Genomic DNA, 18,044 nt, shown 5'->3' on the forward strand with positions numbered 1-18,044 from the left:
TTTTGCTTCCAGTGCGACTTTCCATACGACACACTCTTATTCCTTGAAAACAGCACCGACAACATCTCAGAGGAGTCCGGAGACTCCGACCTGAATGATTTTCAGAGGGGATATGGTGGAATGACCAACAGCGACTTCAACAAAATCTCCCACCCCACAGTTTATGGATTAATCTTCATTCTGGGAATAGTTGGCAATGGATTGGTTGTTCTGGTCATGGGCTACCAAAAGGTCAAAACGATGACAGACAAATACAGGCTCCATCTCTCGGTTGCTGACCTCCTGTTTGTCCTCATGCTGCCCTTCTGGGCTGTGGATGCGGCTAAATCCCGGTACTTTGGACACTTCCTCTGTGTGTCCGTGCACATGATCTACACGATCAACCAGTACAGCACCGTCTTGATCCTGGTCTTCATCAGCTTGGACAGATACTTGGCGATGGTTCACGCCACCGACAGCCAAGCCACGAGGAAGCTGCTGGCGAACAGAGTGGTGTATGTGAGCGTGTGGCTGCCTGCTGCCATCCTAATTACCTGACTTTTTGTTCGTTCAGGTGCAGAACGAGAGCTCAAAATCCCCCATCACGGGGACAGCTGACTTCAGACCCATCTGCACGCGCATCTACCCAGAGGAAAAAAGACTTGTGTGGACAGTTGTTTTCCGTTTCCAGCACATCCTGGTGGGCTTCATCCTGCCCAGCCTGGTCATCCTCATCTGCTACTGCATCATCATCTCCAAGCTGTCCCGAGGCGCCAAGGGCCAGGCGCTGAAGAGGAGAGCGCTGAAGACCACGGTCATCCTTATCGTCTGTTTCTTCAGCTGCTGGTTGCCCTACTGCGCCGGCATCTTCTTGGACACCCTCATGATGCTGAACGCGGTCCCCATCACATGTGGGCTGCAACAGGCCGTGGCCAAGTGRCTTTCTGTCACGGAGGCGCTGGCTTACTTTCACTGCTGCTTGAACCCCATCCTGTATGCGTTCCTGGGGGTGAAGTTTAAGAAAACGGCCAGGAGTACACTGACCCTCAACAGCAGCAAATCGAGCCAGAAAGTGACTCTCATGACCAAAAAGCGGGGTCAAATTTCATCCGTGTCCACAGAGACAGAGTCTTCAAGCGTTCTGTCAAGTTAACTCCTTTTTTTATTTCAGAGACTTTGTCTTCTCAGGAGAGGGAAAAAAAGCTAACTTTTAAGCATCTTACTACATTTTGTACATATGTAAAAACAAAGAGTTTGTTTAATACTTATTTGCATTTGTATGCTTGAAAACAGTTTTTTATTTATAATTGGTTTTCCACAATTTTCTGTTTTGCTCAAAAATAATTGTGTCCTCAGGCTGTGCCTCATTTTCAGTTTTTACACTTTGTTACGTCACACCAGAGGAGCTCAGTTACTTGTTCTTTGCTGTTTTCATGGGTGCTGTTTGGAAACCCTGTGCTTAGCATGTGTTTGCTCTAAAGTTGTGTGATTGTGTTCAAACTGTTATTTATTGATGCCATTCAAACTGTAATAAAAAAGTGTGAGCTCTTTTTTTACACTTTTAAATTCATTTTGTTATGAAAAATAAAAGTATTGTTTTTTTTCCATAAATACTGTGTTTTGACCTTTTTTCTTTTAATCTCATCCTCTCCGGGGAGCAAGTGTTGAGTAGTGTGGGGTTGAGAGTCGCCTAAMAAATGTCACCACCTGAACTGGACTAAAAAGGCAAGAGGACTGACACAGACAGACCCTGTAATTGCAGTAACATCTGTGCACTCTACATCGTAAGCTGCCGTAACACAAAAGCTGAAAATTTTGCATTGAGTTAGCGCCCATATGGCCACTTAACAAAGACTTTAACATGATAAGTTCCCCTCTAATCCATTTTCTTCTAAACAAGTAAAACCCTCATTCACCCCCATAAAAAAGGTCAATTTAGGCGTTAACTAAATCACAAAACCTAAATTATGCAGTATAGGCAGCGTTGTCTTTCTTGAGGATTCATGCAATAAATCACTTGTAAATAATCTGTTGGAACAAGATAATGACACGAAAAGACCTAAAAATAACACGTTTTGAACACATACCCACATCAATCTTTCTGTGTACCTTTTTATGTTACATGATTTAATCTGGGCTGAGCTGGTGACGGAGAAATGTTCAAGTTGGAGACCAAAGGGAGCAGACAACAATAGATGTCRAGGAGAATGAAGCCATTAAGTGACCTTTATTTACTACAATAGCTGAGTGAAGCTGACCCTCCCAAAAAATGAACCACAGAAAAATAAAATGCAAACTGGATGAGTGGTTAGTGCTTCGTTTGTGTGGGTTTGTGCACTTGAAATTGTCGTTTGTGCTGCTATGTTTTTTTTATATATTAAAGATTATTTGTAAGGGTCATTCAGGGGTCACATCACTTCAAAACGAACCAAAAATGAACCAAACTAGTCGAATTTTGTAGTGCTTTGTTTGAGCAGATTTGTGCCGTTGAAACGGCTGTTTGTGCTGCTATAATTTATTAAATATTACACGTTATAATTTCGGACGATCACATGTCTGTGATGTCGTAAACAGTTCAGGCCAAGTCACGACAAGTGATTTTTACAAGACGAAGGAAGGAGTTCAGGGGTAAGAGTGACCCGAAGGTTTTGTTTGCAGCGACTCAAGCACCGGGACTTTTTATCGATGCTGCTGCTAGCATAGCAGCTAACTTTATTACCTTAACATGCAGCAGATTGCATCATCTGACAGCTAACTAAGATATTGTAAAGTTTTACTCGCTGAATTATTTTTAAAAAAATGCAAGCGCTATGTTCACGTTAAAAGCTATGAAGCAGCCCAAACGCAAACTAGTTTCCATTGGCGCCACACAGTGTTGTCTGATGCTTTAATCTGAAGCGATGAATGAATGTGTCAAACATCAAACAAACTAAACAATCATCATATAAATCACAACTCAACCATGTCATTCTTTTAACTCTATGTTACAACTAGAAATGTATTAAAAATATTGTGTAACATCCAAAGGAATCCAAATCAATTTTAAAAAATTGAATCCAAAATGTCAAAACTTCTATCGAAGTTCCTGTCAGAATAATGGAAAAGTTTTACTGTATGAGTCTGAAGCATTAAAATTCAAAATACAAATGAAGCACTTTTAAGAAATTATTTTTCTATTTTAACGTTTCTTAAACTAGAACTCACCGTCCATCCCAAAATATTCATGATCCATATTCTGTTCAACGTTGAAGCCGGGCCACTTTTTCCATATTGTTCCAAGTTGCTCACCAAGGTTGGAGACAACCTGTTGAATCGATTTTAAAGCCGATATCAAACAACGCTGCTATCTGCTGCAAGTCCTGTTTATTAAAATACCTGGAACTGCTGGTTGGAGGAGCAGCGACAGGGGCAGCAGGAGCCCTGGATCCTGACTTTGGAGGCTCCTTCTGAATCACAAACCTCAAGAAGAGGAGTGAACATGCTCCACCTGACAAACACAAGTCAACCAGTTAGATAACCCGGTCTAGGACTTTCACACTGATGCCCAGCTGTCATGGCTCTGCAGCACCAAAAAGCATCTTTTGCTCCGTGTGAGCGAAGATCCAAATCAGGGCGTGCTTCATTCGAGCACAACAGAGTGAATATTTATAACAAGTCAGTCTCTGGTCACTGAAACCTCAGCTCTAATCAGTCACAACTTCAATGAGTTTGAGTTCTGATCAGCGCCACAAGCTTGACCCTGGAGTCAGRTTTAGACCACATGAAGAAAGAAGTACTTCGCTTTGCTCAACTGTTGCCACTCCCGTGAGTCAACATTACCAATAAGGACTCCACATTCCTTCCTTGAGATGACCGAAGCATCTCTGTCGGTGGGTTTCCAGGCAGACAGCTGTTTTATCCATGAACTCGTTCAGGTTCAGACTGCACCCCCAGGCTGCCTGGAACATTAAAGACCCTCGCTGCTATTTACAGAAAGGTTTTAGAATTTATTTCAGTTGAGGGTGAGCAGAGGCAAGGGAGTAACATGGAGAAAAAAAAGTCTCGTAGTTCAGTCTGATAAAGTTAAATATTGTTTTACTGTATATTTTCAGAACAAACCCCAGTTTTCARAGAGGTGCTGATGATGAAATAAAACAACTTTTCCAAACTATTTAAACACTATGTATCAGATGAAATACACTGAAAATGACTTATGAATATTAACATTTATTATCTTTATATTAATTTTGTTTTTTCATCAGCAGAACAGTTTAAGCATATTTATCATTAAACTATTTTTAAAGCAATTATTCACAAACTAAGAGGAAGATTTGTAATTTTTTGAAAAGTTTTAACCGTAAAAGTTCACTGCCTCCTATTTTTTTTAATTTATGTCAATGGGTGATGACAGCAGACAGCTGCTTTAATATTGAAATCCTTTTCTCATGAAAATCCTTGTATTATGCAGTTTAGTTTAGTTAAAATGAGCAAATCCTCCTAAAAACTAAGTTATTGAAAATTTAATCTTCTTTCCTTTTTTATGTGTCAGTTTATTTTTCATCATTGAGCCCTTAAGACTTTTTTATATGCAGCTCACATTTTTAGTGTTTTTCTAAATTGGCAAATGTCAACAAATAGGTAAGTTAATTTACAAAACGGAAAGAAAATACTTGTGTTAAAGAAATGCATTGAATTAAATAAAGACATTTAAATGGTTTGGCTGTACACAAATGAACACCTAAAATTACAGTGTTAAAAAACAATAGCTTATTCAGCTTGTTTGGTGGGTTCAGAAAATGTATGAATACATACAGTAATAAATAGGCGAAATAATAAGATGATTGAGGTATCAAGACTGGAACAACAATATAATCCAGATTGTCGTACCTCTGATGTACAGTGCCGATGAGATGATTTTGAGGTGAATATGCTCTCATCTCCATCAGGCAGCACCCGAGGCAGCAGGTGTCAACCCTAAAGGGCTTTTGGAAGTGAAAAACCTGACGGCCCTGACAGTCAAAGCCCTGCAGGGAACAGGCCCGAGCTGGACCGCAACACTGGAGGCACACGCAGGAGCTCTCTGTTGGAAAGAGAAGCAAAAACCGACAAACACTAAAATAACTTCTCGTATTTGTTGTGTTCTATTTCACGTGTCAAACTCTAGGCCCGCAGGCCAAATGTGGACCTCRATAGCATTTTATGTGGCCTGCGAGAGCTTCCAAGATTTATTGTCTGAAAATAAGCACATGCAGCTTAAAAATCAGCATTGACCATAAACTACTTCTCCCAAAAAGCATGTTGATTATTTCACCTGCAAAATGACAACATCCCACCACTAGGTGGAGGTGCACAGAGTTCAAAATTAGCCAGTACACATTAGCCAGTGTAATTCACAGTAAAAAAAAAAAAAAACAACCTCCTTTTCCCTTTATTTATTTTTAGTTGCAGCCCAGTTGTACTGCTCATAAATTTAAACTGTAATGCCCGTTCAGTGGGAATTCCCTGYCAGAAAGTTGGAGAGTTCAAAAGTCAAGATGGCTGCTACTCACCACAACTCAACATCAGTGAGTAAAACTCCCTTACTTTTACTTTTAATAGTATTTCTGTGTCATTTATTTCACATTTGTGACCCATCATATCAAAATTACAATTAAGTCAAATTTGGTCTAAATGATCTAACTACATTTTCAGATTCCTGGCTTTAAAAACTTCATTTTGATACCTGGATCATTGCAATATCATTAGCTTATCCAGAGATATGATTTAATGTGTGTTGTTGGTTATGTTAATACATGAATATTGGGTCTGAATCCTAATATTATGTACATTTATTGAGTAATTTTTATGTCACTATAAAGAGGAAACCTCCAATAGTATTTGTATAATAATATTTCCCATTTGGAAAGAGACAAAAACATTGCAAGCTGACAGGGAAAAATTCAAAATTTTAAGGTGTTTTTCCTCAAAATCAAGTTGTTGTTTTTTTTGCTACTGGTCAAAAAAATTAAATTTCTTATTTTAAGATTACAGACAGTTCATTCAAATGATACATTGATAAGGCATTTATTCATTATGTTTTGACAAAATGCATTTTTTACACACCTTTAAATCAAAACYCYATATCTGCCTATTTCTCCACATTCCACTTTTGGACTTATCCTGGTTTTGATGTGATGGCTCACATTTAGTCAGTCGTACATGTAATACATCTCAGGGTCTATAAGAGGACAAGTTAAGGTGCTGTTTCTACACAGGAAATACCACTTAGAGCTCAGTTATTGTTCGCGGTGCTCAGCTTTAGCAATGAGACGATGAACGTGTTTAGTCAAAGTTAATTACAACTGGCCATTTGAGGACAAGCATAATGCTCGTGTGGCCCTCAAACTTAGTGAAAATGAGTTTGACACCCCTGCTCTACATGCTCACAAGTACCTTCCACAGCCACAAACAGCTGTGATTTTCTGCCTCCTGTTGTGATGCTGTAGATCCTCCTGGACACACACTGTGGACCTGCAATGACATTCTCTTTAACCAGACAAATACACACAWTACAAGTCCACACATCTTGCGCTGCTATGCTCATGCTGACCTTGCAGCTCTGGTCTGGCAGTGATATGAATCTGACTGAGTCTTTCCAGCACAGACATAAAGTCCAAGCCTCCTGCGCCTTCAGGTTTCTGCTCCTCCACCTCCAGCCTTCTCAGTGCTCCCGACGTCTGAACACGCAAATCCTCCRGCCCTCTCTGCGGCGTCGGGTCTGACAGCTGGTCTTCAGACTCCCAGTCAGGAAGCTCTCTGTGGGGTTTGGCTCCAGGTGCCTGAGTCTGGCACTCGCAGGAAGGCTCACATCTGTTCTTGAAGGCTCTGAAGATCATCTGGATGTGCTTCTCTCGCTCAAGTTGACCAACAGGAACTGGCTGATTGGTCACCGCTGACATGGTGCTGCACAGACGGTTGCTCAGTTCTGTTTGTACACAAGATGCAAGAAATATAATTTTTTTAAAATAGATGAGAATACATTTTTGAAGAGAAATTTTAAGATTTTAATGGTTGAACTACTAAATATTGCCGATTGTTTACATTTCCAAAGTAGAAACCTGTACTGTAAGAGTTTAAAGAACACACTATGACTAATCTTTAGCAGAAAAAGGCCTTACCTTAAACACAAGTAAATTGTTGAAGTTGTGACTGTAAACTGCGGTGCGTTAGAAGACGGGAGTCCCTCTTCTGCAGCTCTTAGAGGACACTTGATTCAGTTCCCTGGGAGCAATATAAACATCACCTCTTCACAGCCAGCCTGCGCCTCTTTGTCATTCATGTCACACAGCAGACATTTGGAACAACTTGGCTGAAAACTTCATATTAAACTGCTGCTTAAAATGCCAAAATTGCACCCAAAGGATTCCCAACAGAAACTAAACATTCTGACTGTCATAAATTTGAACATAAAAAGTAGAAACACAATTTAAAAAAGTACTTTTCTTGGTTCTTACCAAAAGCGTTCGGCCTCTGAAGATCTGGAGATCCTGAGGGGTTTAAACACCAGCCTCCTTACCACTTGTTTGCGATTACTCACATTTGCTTTGTGCGTGTGCATGTCTCACATCACCTTTCTCTGCTTCAACCCCGACTCTGTTTCCATCTCAACCAGCTGGATCTGGCTTTTGTTGTGTTAGAAAGGCGCCACTCAGCCATGTAATCGAAATCCTGCTTCCAGAGGTGGGGGGGGGTGGATGGGGGGGCAGCACAGAGCGGTGCGATTGTGTTTCAGTTGGAGGCTGGAAGAGGTATCCCAGCTTCAGTAGACACCAAACATCAGATGGTTAAAAGAAAACGTTACCATAGCTTTACCCTGTGGTTCCCAAACTTTTCACCCACATAATACGAGTAGCAGAGACCTGTGCCCCCAACTTGTTGGGTGATAAACATTGTATCAGGTCACATAAACAAGAGTGCAGTAACAATGTTCATTACGTTATTTTTAATAAATTTAAATACACCAACCTTTTGTAACAACTATGACAAAAATTATTGTTCGTAGACATTTTTAAAGGTAAATAAATTAGAAAATCTTTTAAAGACTCACCTCGATGTTTCCGGATCCCAATGTGTGTCCTGACTCCAACTTTGGGAACCATTGCCTTAGGAGGTTGGCTCCAGTTCCATGAACTTTATACTTTGTTATTAAAAATGGCAGCAGTGGTCTTAGGAGAAAGTCTTATAGCCTTTATCTTTAACACAAATATATTTTATCCTATKTCTGATATCTTCAGACAGCTCTTGTCTTTGCTTCCTGTGATCTATCAGTGTAGTGCACACAATGATACCAAACTACCCAGTGGCTATTCCTCTTAAACAAGATGAATGGTTGATGAAAGGCTGTAAGTCATCTGTGATACCAAAAAAAAACCCCCACTAAAACATGGCTTTAATGTAAGGCTTAATAGTCACTTTTAGGGTACCAACAATCTGTCCCCCTATTTTAACACATCTTTGTTGTAATGAACTTAAACCCCCTTATAAGAAAAGTTATAAGGAAATTATTTAGCAAGGATCTCTTATTTTCAGTAAATATCTCTTCCGTGCAAAAGTGAATGGACAAAACACAGTAAGTGACGCAGCTGAGTGAATCTTGGGTTGATCCATCAATAAATGYGATCATTTATTTACACAATCAAACAAAATCACTACAGTATACTTATTGGTGACAATTACTTTCCTATAAGAAGTTAAGAAACAACAACAATCCAGATTCTACGGAGAGAAACAGCTGATCAAGTGTGTCCGTCTCCTTCTGACTCCCAGGTGGAAACGTGTTAGTCTCTAAAAAGAGGTTTTTTGTTCCACCCTCAGTCGATAAGTTAGTAAAACAGGAAGATAGGGAAAATGTTAGTTCAGACGGCCGGTCGCTATCTGGAGCTAACAAAGATTATTGATTCTGCACAGTCTGCATAAACAAAACATATCATGATGACCTATTCAGATATTCTCTGATGAGAAACTCTTTAAAATTAATGAATTTTTACAAACTCAAAAACATTTGCATGACGATTCAGACAAATAAAACACGGGTGTTATATCAAAACTTAAACCATAATGATTAGTTTAGTTAAACAAGACATTTCCACAGAAAAATCCATAGTACAATTGAATTACATTGAGGAAGAAAAAGATCTGTTCTCTTTTCTCCTGTAACTTGATGAACAGTCTCTGATTATCAAAATGCGTAATAACTCTTAGTTAAGAGAAAAATAAATCACATAAAAAGAAGATTATTCTGTTTATTATCTGATTAAGAAAAGAGAATGTCTCTTTGACGGTTTAAGATGACCTGTTGTGACCCAAATTCAGGTTMAACCAGAACAGAGTCCTGTATCTTTAAAGGGCCCATCTGAGGCCTGGGGTCAAAGCCAGTTTTCTTGTTTATTTCACTCGAGGTAACCACTACATTGTAAAAGAAACAACAAACACATTTTTATTTAATATATTACAAACTAAAGGCACACAGATATACAGTTTAACTAAATCACTTTTCATGATAAATGAATAATTTTAATTAGCTGTAAAGGAACATGCTGTCTTAAGATGATCTTTTTTTTTACATTTTGTCAATAAATAAACACTGAGACAATAAGACCTATTATTCTTATTATACAGCACTTGGGTATGTGACAGTCATTACAAGCTGCTATCAATTTGCAACCACAGTTATACAGTTGATCCTTTATCACCATAAACATGTACTGTGGATAATGTGATACTTTAAAGATCCACAACTTCCAGCCACAGGAAACTGTCTCCATAAGCCTCCTYGGACATCGCAGACAGACCTCTGACACGTCCTGTCAGATTCTCCGTTTAGTTTCAAAAATCAGAACAGTTTCCTCCTGGCTCACCCCAGAAAGTCCGCTCCTCCTCTTCTCTCATCTACAACGGTGTTGTTCTCTGACGGCGGGAGATATTGATACGGATCCCCAGGGAAAGGCAAGGAAGGCGGCTGGTTGAAATGTCCCATCAGAAAGATACCAATGGTGCCAATGAAGAACACTAATGCCATAACAATGAAGCAGACCCTGTCGATCACTCGGGCAACCAGGAACCATTCTTCATTTTCCTAGGATTGTCAAATGATAGATTATGACACTTCACTAAAGTAAATGGTGAGATGAAACTGAAAATTAAATTATGTTCAGTCACACTGATGCGTGTTGAGAACAAGGAAACAAATACAGAATCCAGCATTAAATGTTAATTGTAAGAACTGAAGCCAAACCAATGACCGGAGACGTTTATTGTCTCAGCATTTGGCCCCGAATTCAGGAAGTAAGCACATTGTAACACTTTCTTCTTGAGCCCAGCCCCTTTTTCAGCAATACATCAGATCCAGGGCAGAACTCCTTACAGAAGAACTGGACAACAACGGTTCTGATCGCTAGTGGGAACAAAAGTTGTGTTGTGAGTGATTAAGGCATGTAACTAATGTATCAAGGAGAGTACATTCTGTTTGAACTGACCCTGACACAAGCCACTCAAAGCTAATTGCACATCACTAAATCACAGTTTAATCATAAAAGTAAATAATTACACATAATAAATAATCTATCATACATCATAGTTAACCTCAAAATAAAACAGTATGTGTGATGCGTTAAAAATCAGTGATAAACGGATAAATTTCTTGAGAACAACAGACAAGCTGGCAGATAGCTCCTTGCTAAAACTTTAGTATTAACTGCTGGAGCCCATGCTGGTTGTAAGCAAAATACCTTATGAACCAAAGGGAAATTTTTAATAAAGCAAAAACCATCTTTGAAGAGACATCTACCACGGATTAACTTGTAGAGAAATTTCAAATAAAAATGGCCACCACATCTAACAGACCATAACCAACTCAAAAATGGCTGTAAATCCAACGTTTGAGTAGGAGAACTAAACATTTAACAGATAAAACAAGCTCAAACATTTACAAAACTAACAAATTTGACCAAAACTTCTGCTTTTATCATTTTTCACTATAAAATTAATAATTTTTAACTTTTGGCAGTCACCACACTACTATGACCCAAAACACTGAACTGTTGCAAGCCTATTGAAAAAAATCTTTCAGAACAGAAAATATATTCGATCAGGCAAACCCAATTGAGGCTCACAGATCTCTTTTTGAAGAGAGGTCTGGGCTTCAAGGCATTCGTGCATGTTTTTGGCCTGTGAGAGAAAACCAAAGAAAACCAATACAACTCCTCACAGAAAGACCCCCTAGATCCAAACCAGGGATTTTCTGCACTAATCCATTGTGCAGACATCATATCTAAGGATGGTTTTGTTAAATAAAATATCCACATTGAATTATTAAGCAATGAAGTTGAACATTTTTTATAACAGCTTACACTTTGGAAGTTGCTCTGTTGTCTTCTAGTCTCAGCAATGTGTTTGCAGGAGGCCACACATTGTTTCAGACCTGCAGAGGCCTGAGCCAGACTGAAACTAAGCCGCTCAGTTGTACCCTCCCTCAGTCCATCATCTGAGTGCGAAACAAATCAGGTATTCACAATATGTTTGTCATGAGAAACTCCCTTTCAATGACGTGCAAGTGCTTTGAAATACTTACGCAGCTTTTCCAACACGGATTTCATCAACCCGTTTCTCTCTTTGAGCCTGTCAAACAAGAGCTCGGATCGAGCCACTTTCACTGAATATTCTTCTGCTTTGGTGATAAGAGCCACTGAGCTGCGGCGCCTGCAGGGCACTCCGTCTGGAGACACGAGTTCATCATTCCCAATGAAAGACCTTTTGTCACTGTACGGTGTCCAGCGTTTCATCCCCATCCTCAGCAGCTGGGGCAAAACGTTGAGGAAGATCTGAGGGTGAGATGGGATTAGAGAGAAACCTGAAAGCAACTAGACAAACTGCATTTCATGTGAAAATGCAGCAGTAATGCTGAGTGTTGAATATCTGAAGAAAATCAGTAAAAAAAATTCAGTTGTTAAAGGAAGAAGAACACTAGCTACAAGCTAAATGGAGAAAATTGCTTGCTAAAGGTTAGCTTACAACTAAAACTAAAAGTAATAAGCTGCTTATTAGAAATAGCAAAATGCTACCTAAAAGCTAAAAGTAACAAACTGCTGACAAAATGTAGCAAAGCATTTGCTCGAAACTAAAAAAAATAAAAAATAGCAAAAGGTTACATGAAAGCTAATTGTAACAAAATGCTAAAATAAGTAGCTAAAAGCTATCTAAAAGCCAAAAATAAGTTGACAAAAATAGAGCCAGTAGGCTAAAGTAATTTCAAACAGAAAAATCTTTTTCAAATAGTTGCAAATCTCAATGTTTTTCAATGATTTTTTTAAGAATAAAGTTTAATATTCTAAAGGTATTTAAGTTACAAAACCCCACAATCATAGTCAGAATACCCTGAATTAAATGAATACATTTACATTTGAATGAATAAAATAGCACAAAGTATGTCTAAATAGTTATTTGTTTAAATAAATGAATGGAAGAACAGAAAAGAGTAGAGAGAAACAGGATCACTGTTCACACAAATACACTCACGGACAACAGCTTTCAAAATATTCCCAAACAAACGATCCAGACTCTCTCACCTTTCGGACGTTGTCTGACATTACATGTGTGCTGGGGGTTCTCAGAGATACGTTGAGGACCACCACACAGTTCATCACTACCGTGGTGGTCACTGACATCACAAACATCAGATACCTTCAGTCGGAAATTCATAAAAGACACAGGACTGTTTTAGACCAGTACAAGTGAAACTCTCAAATTTAAACAACTATTTAAACCAAAGAAACATACTTTTCTATGAGAGGCACAGCTTTGGATGTCTCTGGAACTTTCTTAGCAATGAGGCAGAGAAACACAGTCTGACCCAGAAGGTTGACAATAGACATGGTGCATTTTTGACCACCGGCTGTAAAATGCAAACCAATAATCAGTCAAATTCACCAATGGGAGGATACAAACTGAGACAACATGATAGATGGAACAGAGGCTTGACTATATTGAAAACATCTGAACCTTTGGCAGGTAAGAAGTAAACCAACAGGCCGAGAGAAGAGAAAAGCACACAGGGAGCGATTATGTTGATGATGTAGAAAATAGGCTTCCGTTGGATGATGAGGAAGAAAACTATCTGCTGGTACTCCAGTTCATCTTTAGTGTACTGAGAGTTGATCACCTTCTTGGCTGGCCTGTGTCGGATGGCCCATTCTCCATTCTCTAAAACCACCAGAGTCAAGGACTTGTGAATGCTACTGCTTTAGAAGAATTTGTTATTGTACCTTATGGTTGTTATTCAAATATTTCTGTACCTGTAAAAGCCTCTGGATCGATCTCCACCCACTCCAGTGTGTGATTGTCATTTTTCTGGAGCACCAGCTCGATCTCATTGGCACTGTAAGTCTGGGAACTAAACAGACAGCAGACATGTGGTCTGTACTTGGCAGAATGATGAAAAGAACTTTGATCTAGACAAAGAAAAATCATTTTAAGCTAAAAAAATATGAAACTGGACTGTTAGTTCTCTTCCAAATTTTCTTATAGGTCGTATTCACACTGATAATCTGGTAGACTTGATCGATTGGGGACCAAAACTGCAAGCTTTGTTTACATTTTCTGTTGGTGCGGTTTGAATTCACACTGCACTTTCTCAACCGAACTAAATCCTGTTAACAACCTGTTCCCACCTTCACCTGTGGGGGCGCTGCACCAAGAACCACTAAAGGAATCAACATGAAAACCTCAGAAGACATGGAGCGCACCTTCCTTCTTCCCAAAATGTTAACAAACAATAGTAACATTACATTTTAGTGGTTGTAGGGTTTATTTTTTGTTTTTGGCAAATGTGCTAAAATATAGTCTTCAACGGTGAGCTCAGCATGAGAAGAAGATGAGGCGGAACCACGGAGATTATTGTTTTGCACACAAGGCGGCTGAGGCGGCTCCGTGTTAACCGAGTAGAAGCACGTCCAGCTCCACAGTCATGAAGTCCACCTTATACAGTTGTCCAGCAAAGTATTTACACCATATGAGTAAATTTATTACTGTTATTACTCAGAATGTCATGCGGTATAGTCCGCTTCCTGCTTTTGGAGCAGTCTCTGGTCCTCTTGGCATTCACACATGCAATCGAACCACACCAGAGTTCATTTCAATCGGACCGAGACCTAGGTTTTTAGGCAGACCGGAGTTCACTTTTTTGGTCCGAATCAGAGTTCGATTACGTGTTCGCACCTCCCAAAACGAACTGGACTTTCCAGGCAAACGAACATCCTTAATGATGTGTTTGTATGTTTTGTATTTTAGTAGCTTTATCAGTTCCTCAGCGTAATTTCCTGCTTATTAGTGACACCTTTTCATTTGTGTTTTCTGTTTAGTTTGCTTCCTGGCTTTTGTTTCACACCTTCTCTCACTATTCTGATTGTACACTCCAGCAACTGCCTGTTAACTCGACTGCTCCACTCGTGGTGCCTACTGTAGATCTGCCAGCTCCTTACAAATCGAGTCATTTACACACCCGTCAATGTATTGCTACAGCCCTACACCTTCAGCTTGCAAGTAAAAAAACAAAGGTATTATTCCTCAGTTCAACAAAACCCTGGCACACCTCATATTTCACAACAGAATGTATATTTCTTAGTGGATGTTCATACCACCGACTGTAGACAATTTTCCTCAGAAAAACGTGTGAAAAAATATTTTAAAAGGGACATGTCATGCAAAATGCACTTATTTAGACATTAAATACATTTTGTTTCAGTTCCACTATATATAGACCCCAACTGAATTTAAAAACATTTAAATTTTAAAATAATGATATGTTTCCTTTACTAAACAAGAAACCATAATAATTAAAAAGTTGCTTACCGGAAAACCATGGAGCAATTTTGCCAGTCAAAGGGAAAGTAGTATACCGTGATGGGACATGCACTGCGGTAGATGGCTGGAGGCAGCCAGTACACACAGCCGTTAGGAGACACCAGTGCATTACAGTAGTATGCTATTTCAAACTGTCCATCCACACTGAAAAACAACAACAAAAGATGGAAGATTGATACTCCAGTATAAATAAAGTTTAACATTTCATGTGCAGATTTAAGATAGTCCCAATCTGTTTGTTCATATCTGCTGTAGATTGATTGATTTTCCATTGAATTTTCAGTAAGAAAACCTGGTGTAAAAATACACGATTTAATTTAAACTCATTTTGTGTGGCTTAAATAAAACATCCTCCTGTAAAAGAAGCACAATTTGTTTATAGCATGATTGACGCTAGGCTGATTATACTCACTTGTTCTCTAATATAATATCAGGCAGCCAGATTTTTTTGGAGGGAACCCGTAGCTTAGATGTTATGTTCCCATATAAAGCTGATCGAGGCGGTTGGTCCCACCTGAGTCTGTAGTCACACCATTCCTGAAAACAAGAAATCTGTTGGTTTCACCTTTGACTGTTTTCATGAAAATACCCCACAGATGAACATGTGTGTGTATAGTTTACCATTTCTATCCAAACACTGGTCATCAGGGCCTCCTCTTTTTCATTCTATAATAAAGGCAGGAAACCATATTAGCTTAAAAACCTATGCAATAACTGATATTAATGGGAAAAAAATACAAATTCATCAGACTGAGCATTGATCACCAGAGAGATGAGGTTGGTGAGTGTCATCTTGACGAAGACCTGAGTGATGTTTCCACTCTTCTTCATCGGCCGCACATCTTTGTTGTAGCCATTCATCAAATCTTTGAAAAGCTCTCCTTCAAGGTTGACTGCATCTACTTTAGGAAAGAACAACAAAAAGTACATGACATCACAGGAGCTTTCCAAAAGAACAAACTCAATGTTTTTTTTATGATTATGCAGAGTCTTATCCTGTTGTCTGCAGTTCTTGAGTATAATTTGAGCAACTTGATCACATCTTCATGCATTTTTTGGACCCTTTTGCAGACAAAAATATTCTCAGAAGGCCACAACAGAAAGGCAATAAGACATCGTGCTTCATCAAACTCAATACAGGAGTTACAGGATGTGTACTCGGTCCTGTGCACTTTACTTTGCTGCCACGTGACAGCACTGCTGAATTCAGCCCAAACCAGCTTGAGGGGGTTGTTGTTGATACAGTGGTGGAACTCAACAGCAATGATAATGACACATCTGACAAAGTTGTAGCATGGCAATTGTCTTCCTACACAGTTCCACTCGATTTTAATTTCTTTTCTCTGCTCCGTCTGAGCTTTCTCCCATTGACATAGATTTCTCTGGTAGAATTTCAACTGGGCCAGTCAGCAAACAGGAGGAGTTTTGAACGATGATATCGATTTTCTTAGCTGTTTTAGTCTGCCTGTAGGAAGTGAATGAAGCCATCAGTCCGTGTTGACAAGGCTTCCAAATTAAATTAAATTTGTCTCACAAAGCCTGCAGCACTGTCTCGTTTGGCTCAGTATTTCTCTCTTTCCAGTAGATGGTTGTTTACAGTGTAYGCAATTTCCAGTTAGCTTCTTAGCATATCTTCTTTCACGGTTGAGCTGGCGCACTACATACATGACGGCCAAATGTTAGTAATGGGTAAAATCACTCAGATCCAATCGTTTTAAGCTTCAACAGAGTCCATGCCTCCAGCAATCAATAGTTTCTCAACAGCCGAGAGTCCAGATTCTCTGTACAAAGGAAAGTGTAGAACAAGGGGCTGGTTTTTACCAGGCTAACAAAGTTGAGTTGGGACAATGAACTGGTGTGAAGAACCCTGCTTGCACAGTGACAAAATTAAAAGAGCGCATAGTAGATTTTAGGGAAAAAGTATGTACTGCACATCAGCAACTTCCCTTTGGAGAAGGTCAGCAGTGCTGAAGTTTTAGCTGCGTACACTCAGAGGAGGTATAAAACCACACAACTGGCCAGTTGAGACTCAGCAGAAAGTGTGCCTCCTGTGTTCCTGTGGAGACTGAAATGCATGAGACATCCCCTCAGTCCTCACCATTTTTTACCAAGGTGCTTTTGATTGCAACTTGATGAGTTGCATCATATTGTGGTCTGCAAACTGCTGCGTAACAGACAGGAAGACTTAGCAACATGTTGAGAATTGGTCACTTTCATCGTTAGATTATTCTCACAAAAAGATGCACTAAGTAATCTCAAAGTAAGCTTTAAGAGAGTACGATTTTTTTCTTTTTCTTTGTACTGTATCTTGCTCATTCATGATGTGAGCAAGACAGGAAAAAGAGGAAGGGATCTGTGCATATTAAGCACATTCATTTGTTAGTACAAGTCAACTTTCTTATTTGAATCATGCCATGCAAACCCTGTTTGTAGCCGCACGTCCCTACCAGCTGTAGAAATCAGGAGGGCTCTGACAAACAGCAGCAGAGAGCGTCGAGGTCCGAAATCCATGAGTGTGTTTGTACAGCACAATCTGGAAAAAAAGCAGTGTGCCCACACCCATGTACAAAACCAGTTTGAGTTGCTGTGTGTGTGTGAATATTTTCCTGTGCTTCCCAGAAGGCAGTGCTTGGTCTGTTGAGGTGCAGAGGAGGGTTTGAATTAAAAGGGATAATAGTGGGGGTGGGGTCGATGATTGTTAGGGTTAAATCCTAAAGTGTATTTCCAGTCATAGCCAGCTGACACATCACATACACTGGTGGGTGCACTCGAAATGGCTGCTTTCCAATGTTAAACACAACTGTTGTAACTCTGTTCAGTGCTTCTGGCTGTTGCCATTTAGTGGTTAACAAGAACAATGTAGTATAGACCATTTTAGTAGAGATTTAGCACATGAGACATATAAAATACTTATTAATGAATGTTTTTTGTGAAATTATAGTTTATAGATTGTATTTTATAGATTGTAGTATAAAGCATCAGAATTAGAAAGTAGATAAAGAGACTAACATTGTGCGTTTGTGTGAGAGTGTGTGAGGGGCACATATTGTTCAGGAGAACAGGTGCAGTCCTATCTACTCGCAACACACCCTCCTGTGATGACTGACTGGGGGTCTGCTAAAGTTATTTTGTGTGTGAGTGCCTCAGCGTGTGTGTGTGTGTGTGTGTGTGTGTGTGTGTGTGTGTGTGTG

At 39.5% G+C, this 18,044-nt stretch overlaps 3 protein-coding genes across 4 annotated transcripts; 1 reads left to right on the top strand and 2 right to left on the bottom strand.

Annotated features, from left to right (window-relative positions):
- Window positions 1-3: 3 nt before the first annotated feature.
- LOC106522573 (C-X-C chemokine receptor type 4-like) lies at window positions 4-1,530 on the top strand (the record flags this gene model as incomplete). Its single annotated transcript, XM_014015633.1, is given in 2 exon segments — window positions 4-527; window positions 529-1,530. Coding segments are annotated over 2 exon segments (1,128 nt in total), but the record flags the coding sequence as incomplete, so codon positions are not given.
- A 1,653-nt stretch (window positions 1,531-3,183) lies between these two features.
- On the bottom strand, window positions 3,184-7,623 carry LOC106526979 (phospholipid scramblase family member 5; the record flags this gene model as incomplete). The annotated part of the gene is given in 7 exon segments (XM_014021728.1): window positions 3,184-3,283; window positions 3,355-3,466; window positions 4,846-5,038; window positions 6,391-6,468; window positions 6,548-6,922; window positions 7,116-7,218; window positions 7,452-7,623. Coding segments are annotated over 5 exon segments (832 nt in total), but the record flags the coding sequence as incomplete, so codon positions are not given.
- A 1,542-nt stretch (window positions 7,624-9,165) lies between these two features.
- Window positions 9,166-17,500, bottom strand: chrng (cholinergic receptor, nicotinic, gamma). 2 transcript variants are annotated; one of them, XM_014021737.1, is made up of 12 exons: window positions 17,301-17,500; window positions 15,619-15,755; window positions 15,475-15,519; window positions 15,266-15,390; window positions 14,842-14,997; window positions 13,287-13,384; window positions 12,994-13,194; window positions 12,772-12,886; window positions 12,561-12,675; window positions 11,567-11,816; window positions 11,346-11,479; window positions 9,166-10,072 (listed from the first exon to the last, which is right to left on the bottom strand). In XM_014021737.1, exons 1-12 carry the CDS (start codon window positions 17,362-17,364, stop codon window positions 9,851-9,853), a joined length of 1,662 nt encoding a protein of 553 aa, XP_013877191.1. In that variant the 5' UTR covers window positions 17,365-17,500; the 3' UTR covers window positions 9,166-9,850. The 2 variants fall into 2 exon arrangements, with proteins under 2 accessions (XP_013877191.1, XP_013877200.1); XM_014021746.1 differs by lacking the exon at window positions 12,994-13,194.
- Between the last annotated feature and the right edge of the window lie 544 nt (window positions 17,501-18,044).

Source organism: Austrofundulus limnaeus, unplaced genomic scaffold (genome assembly GCF_001266775.1).
Source record: "Austrofundulus limnaeus strain Quisiro unplaced genomic scaffold, Austrofundulus_limnaeus-1.0 Scaffold3, whole genome shotgun sequence".
Classification (NCBI taxonomy): Eukaryota; Metazoa; Chordata; class Actinopteri; order Cyprinodontiformes; family Rivulidae; genus Austrofundulus; species Austrofundulus limnaeus.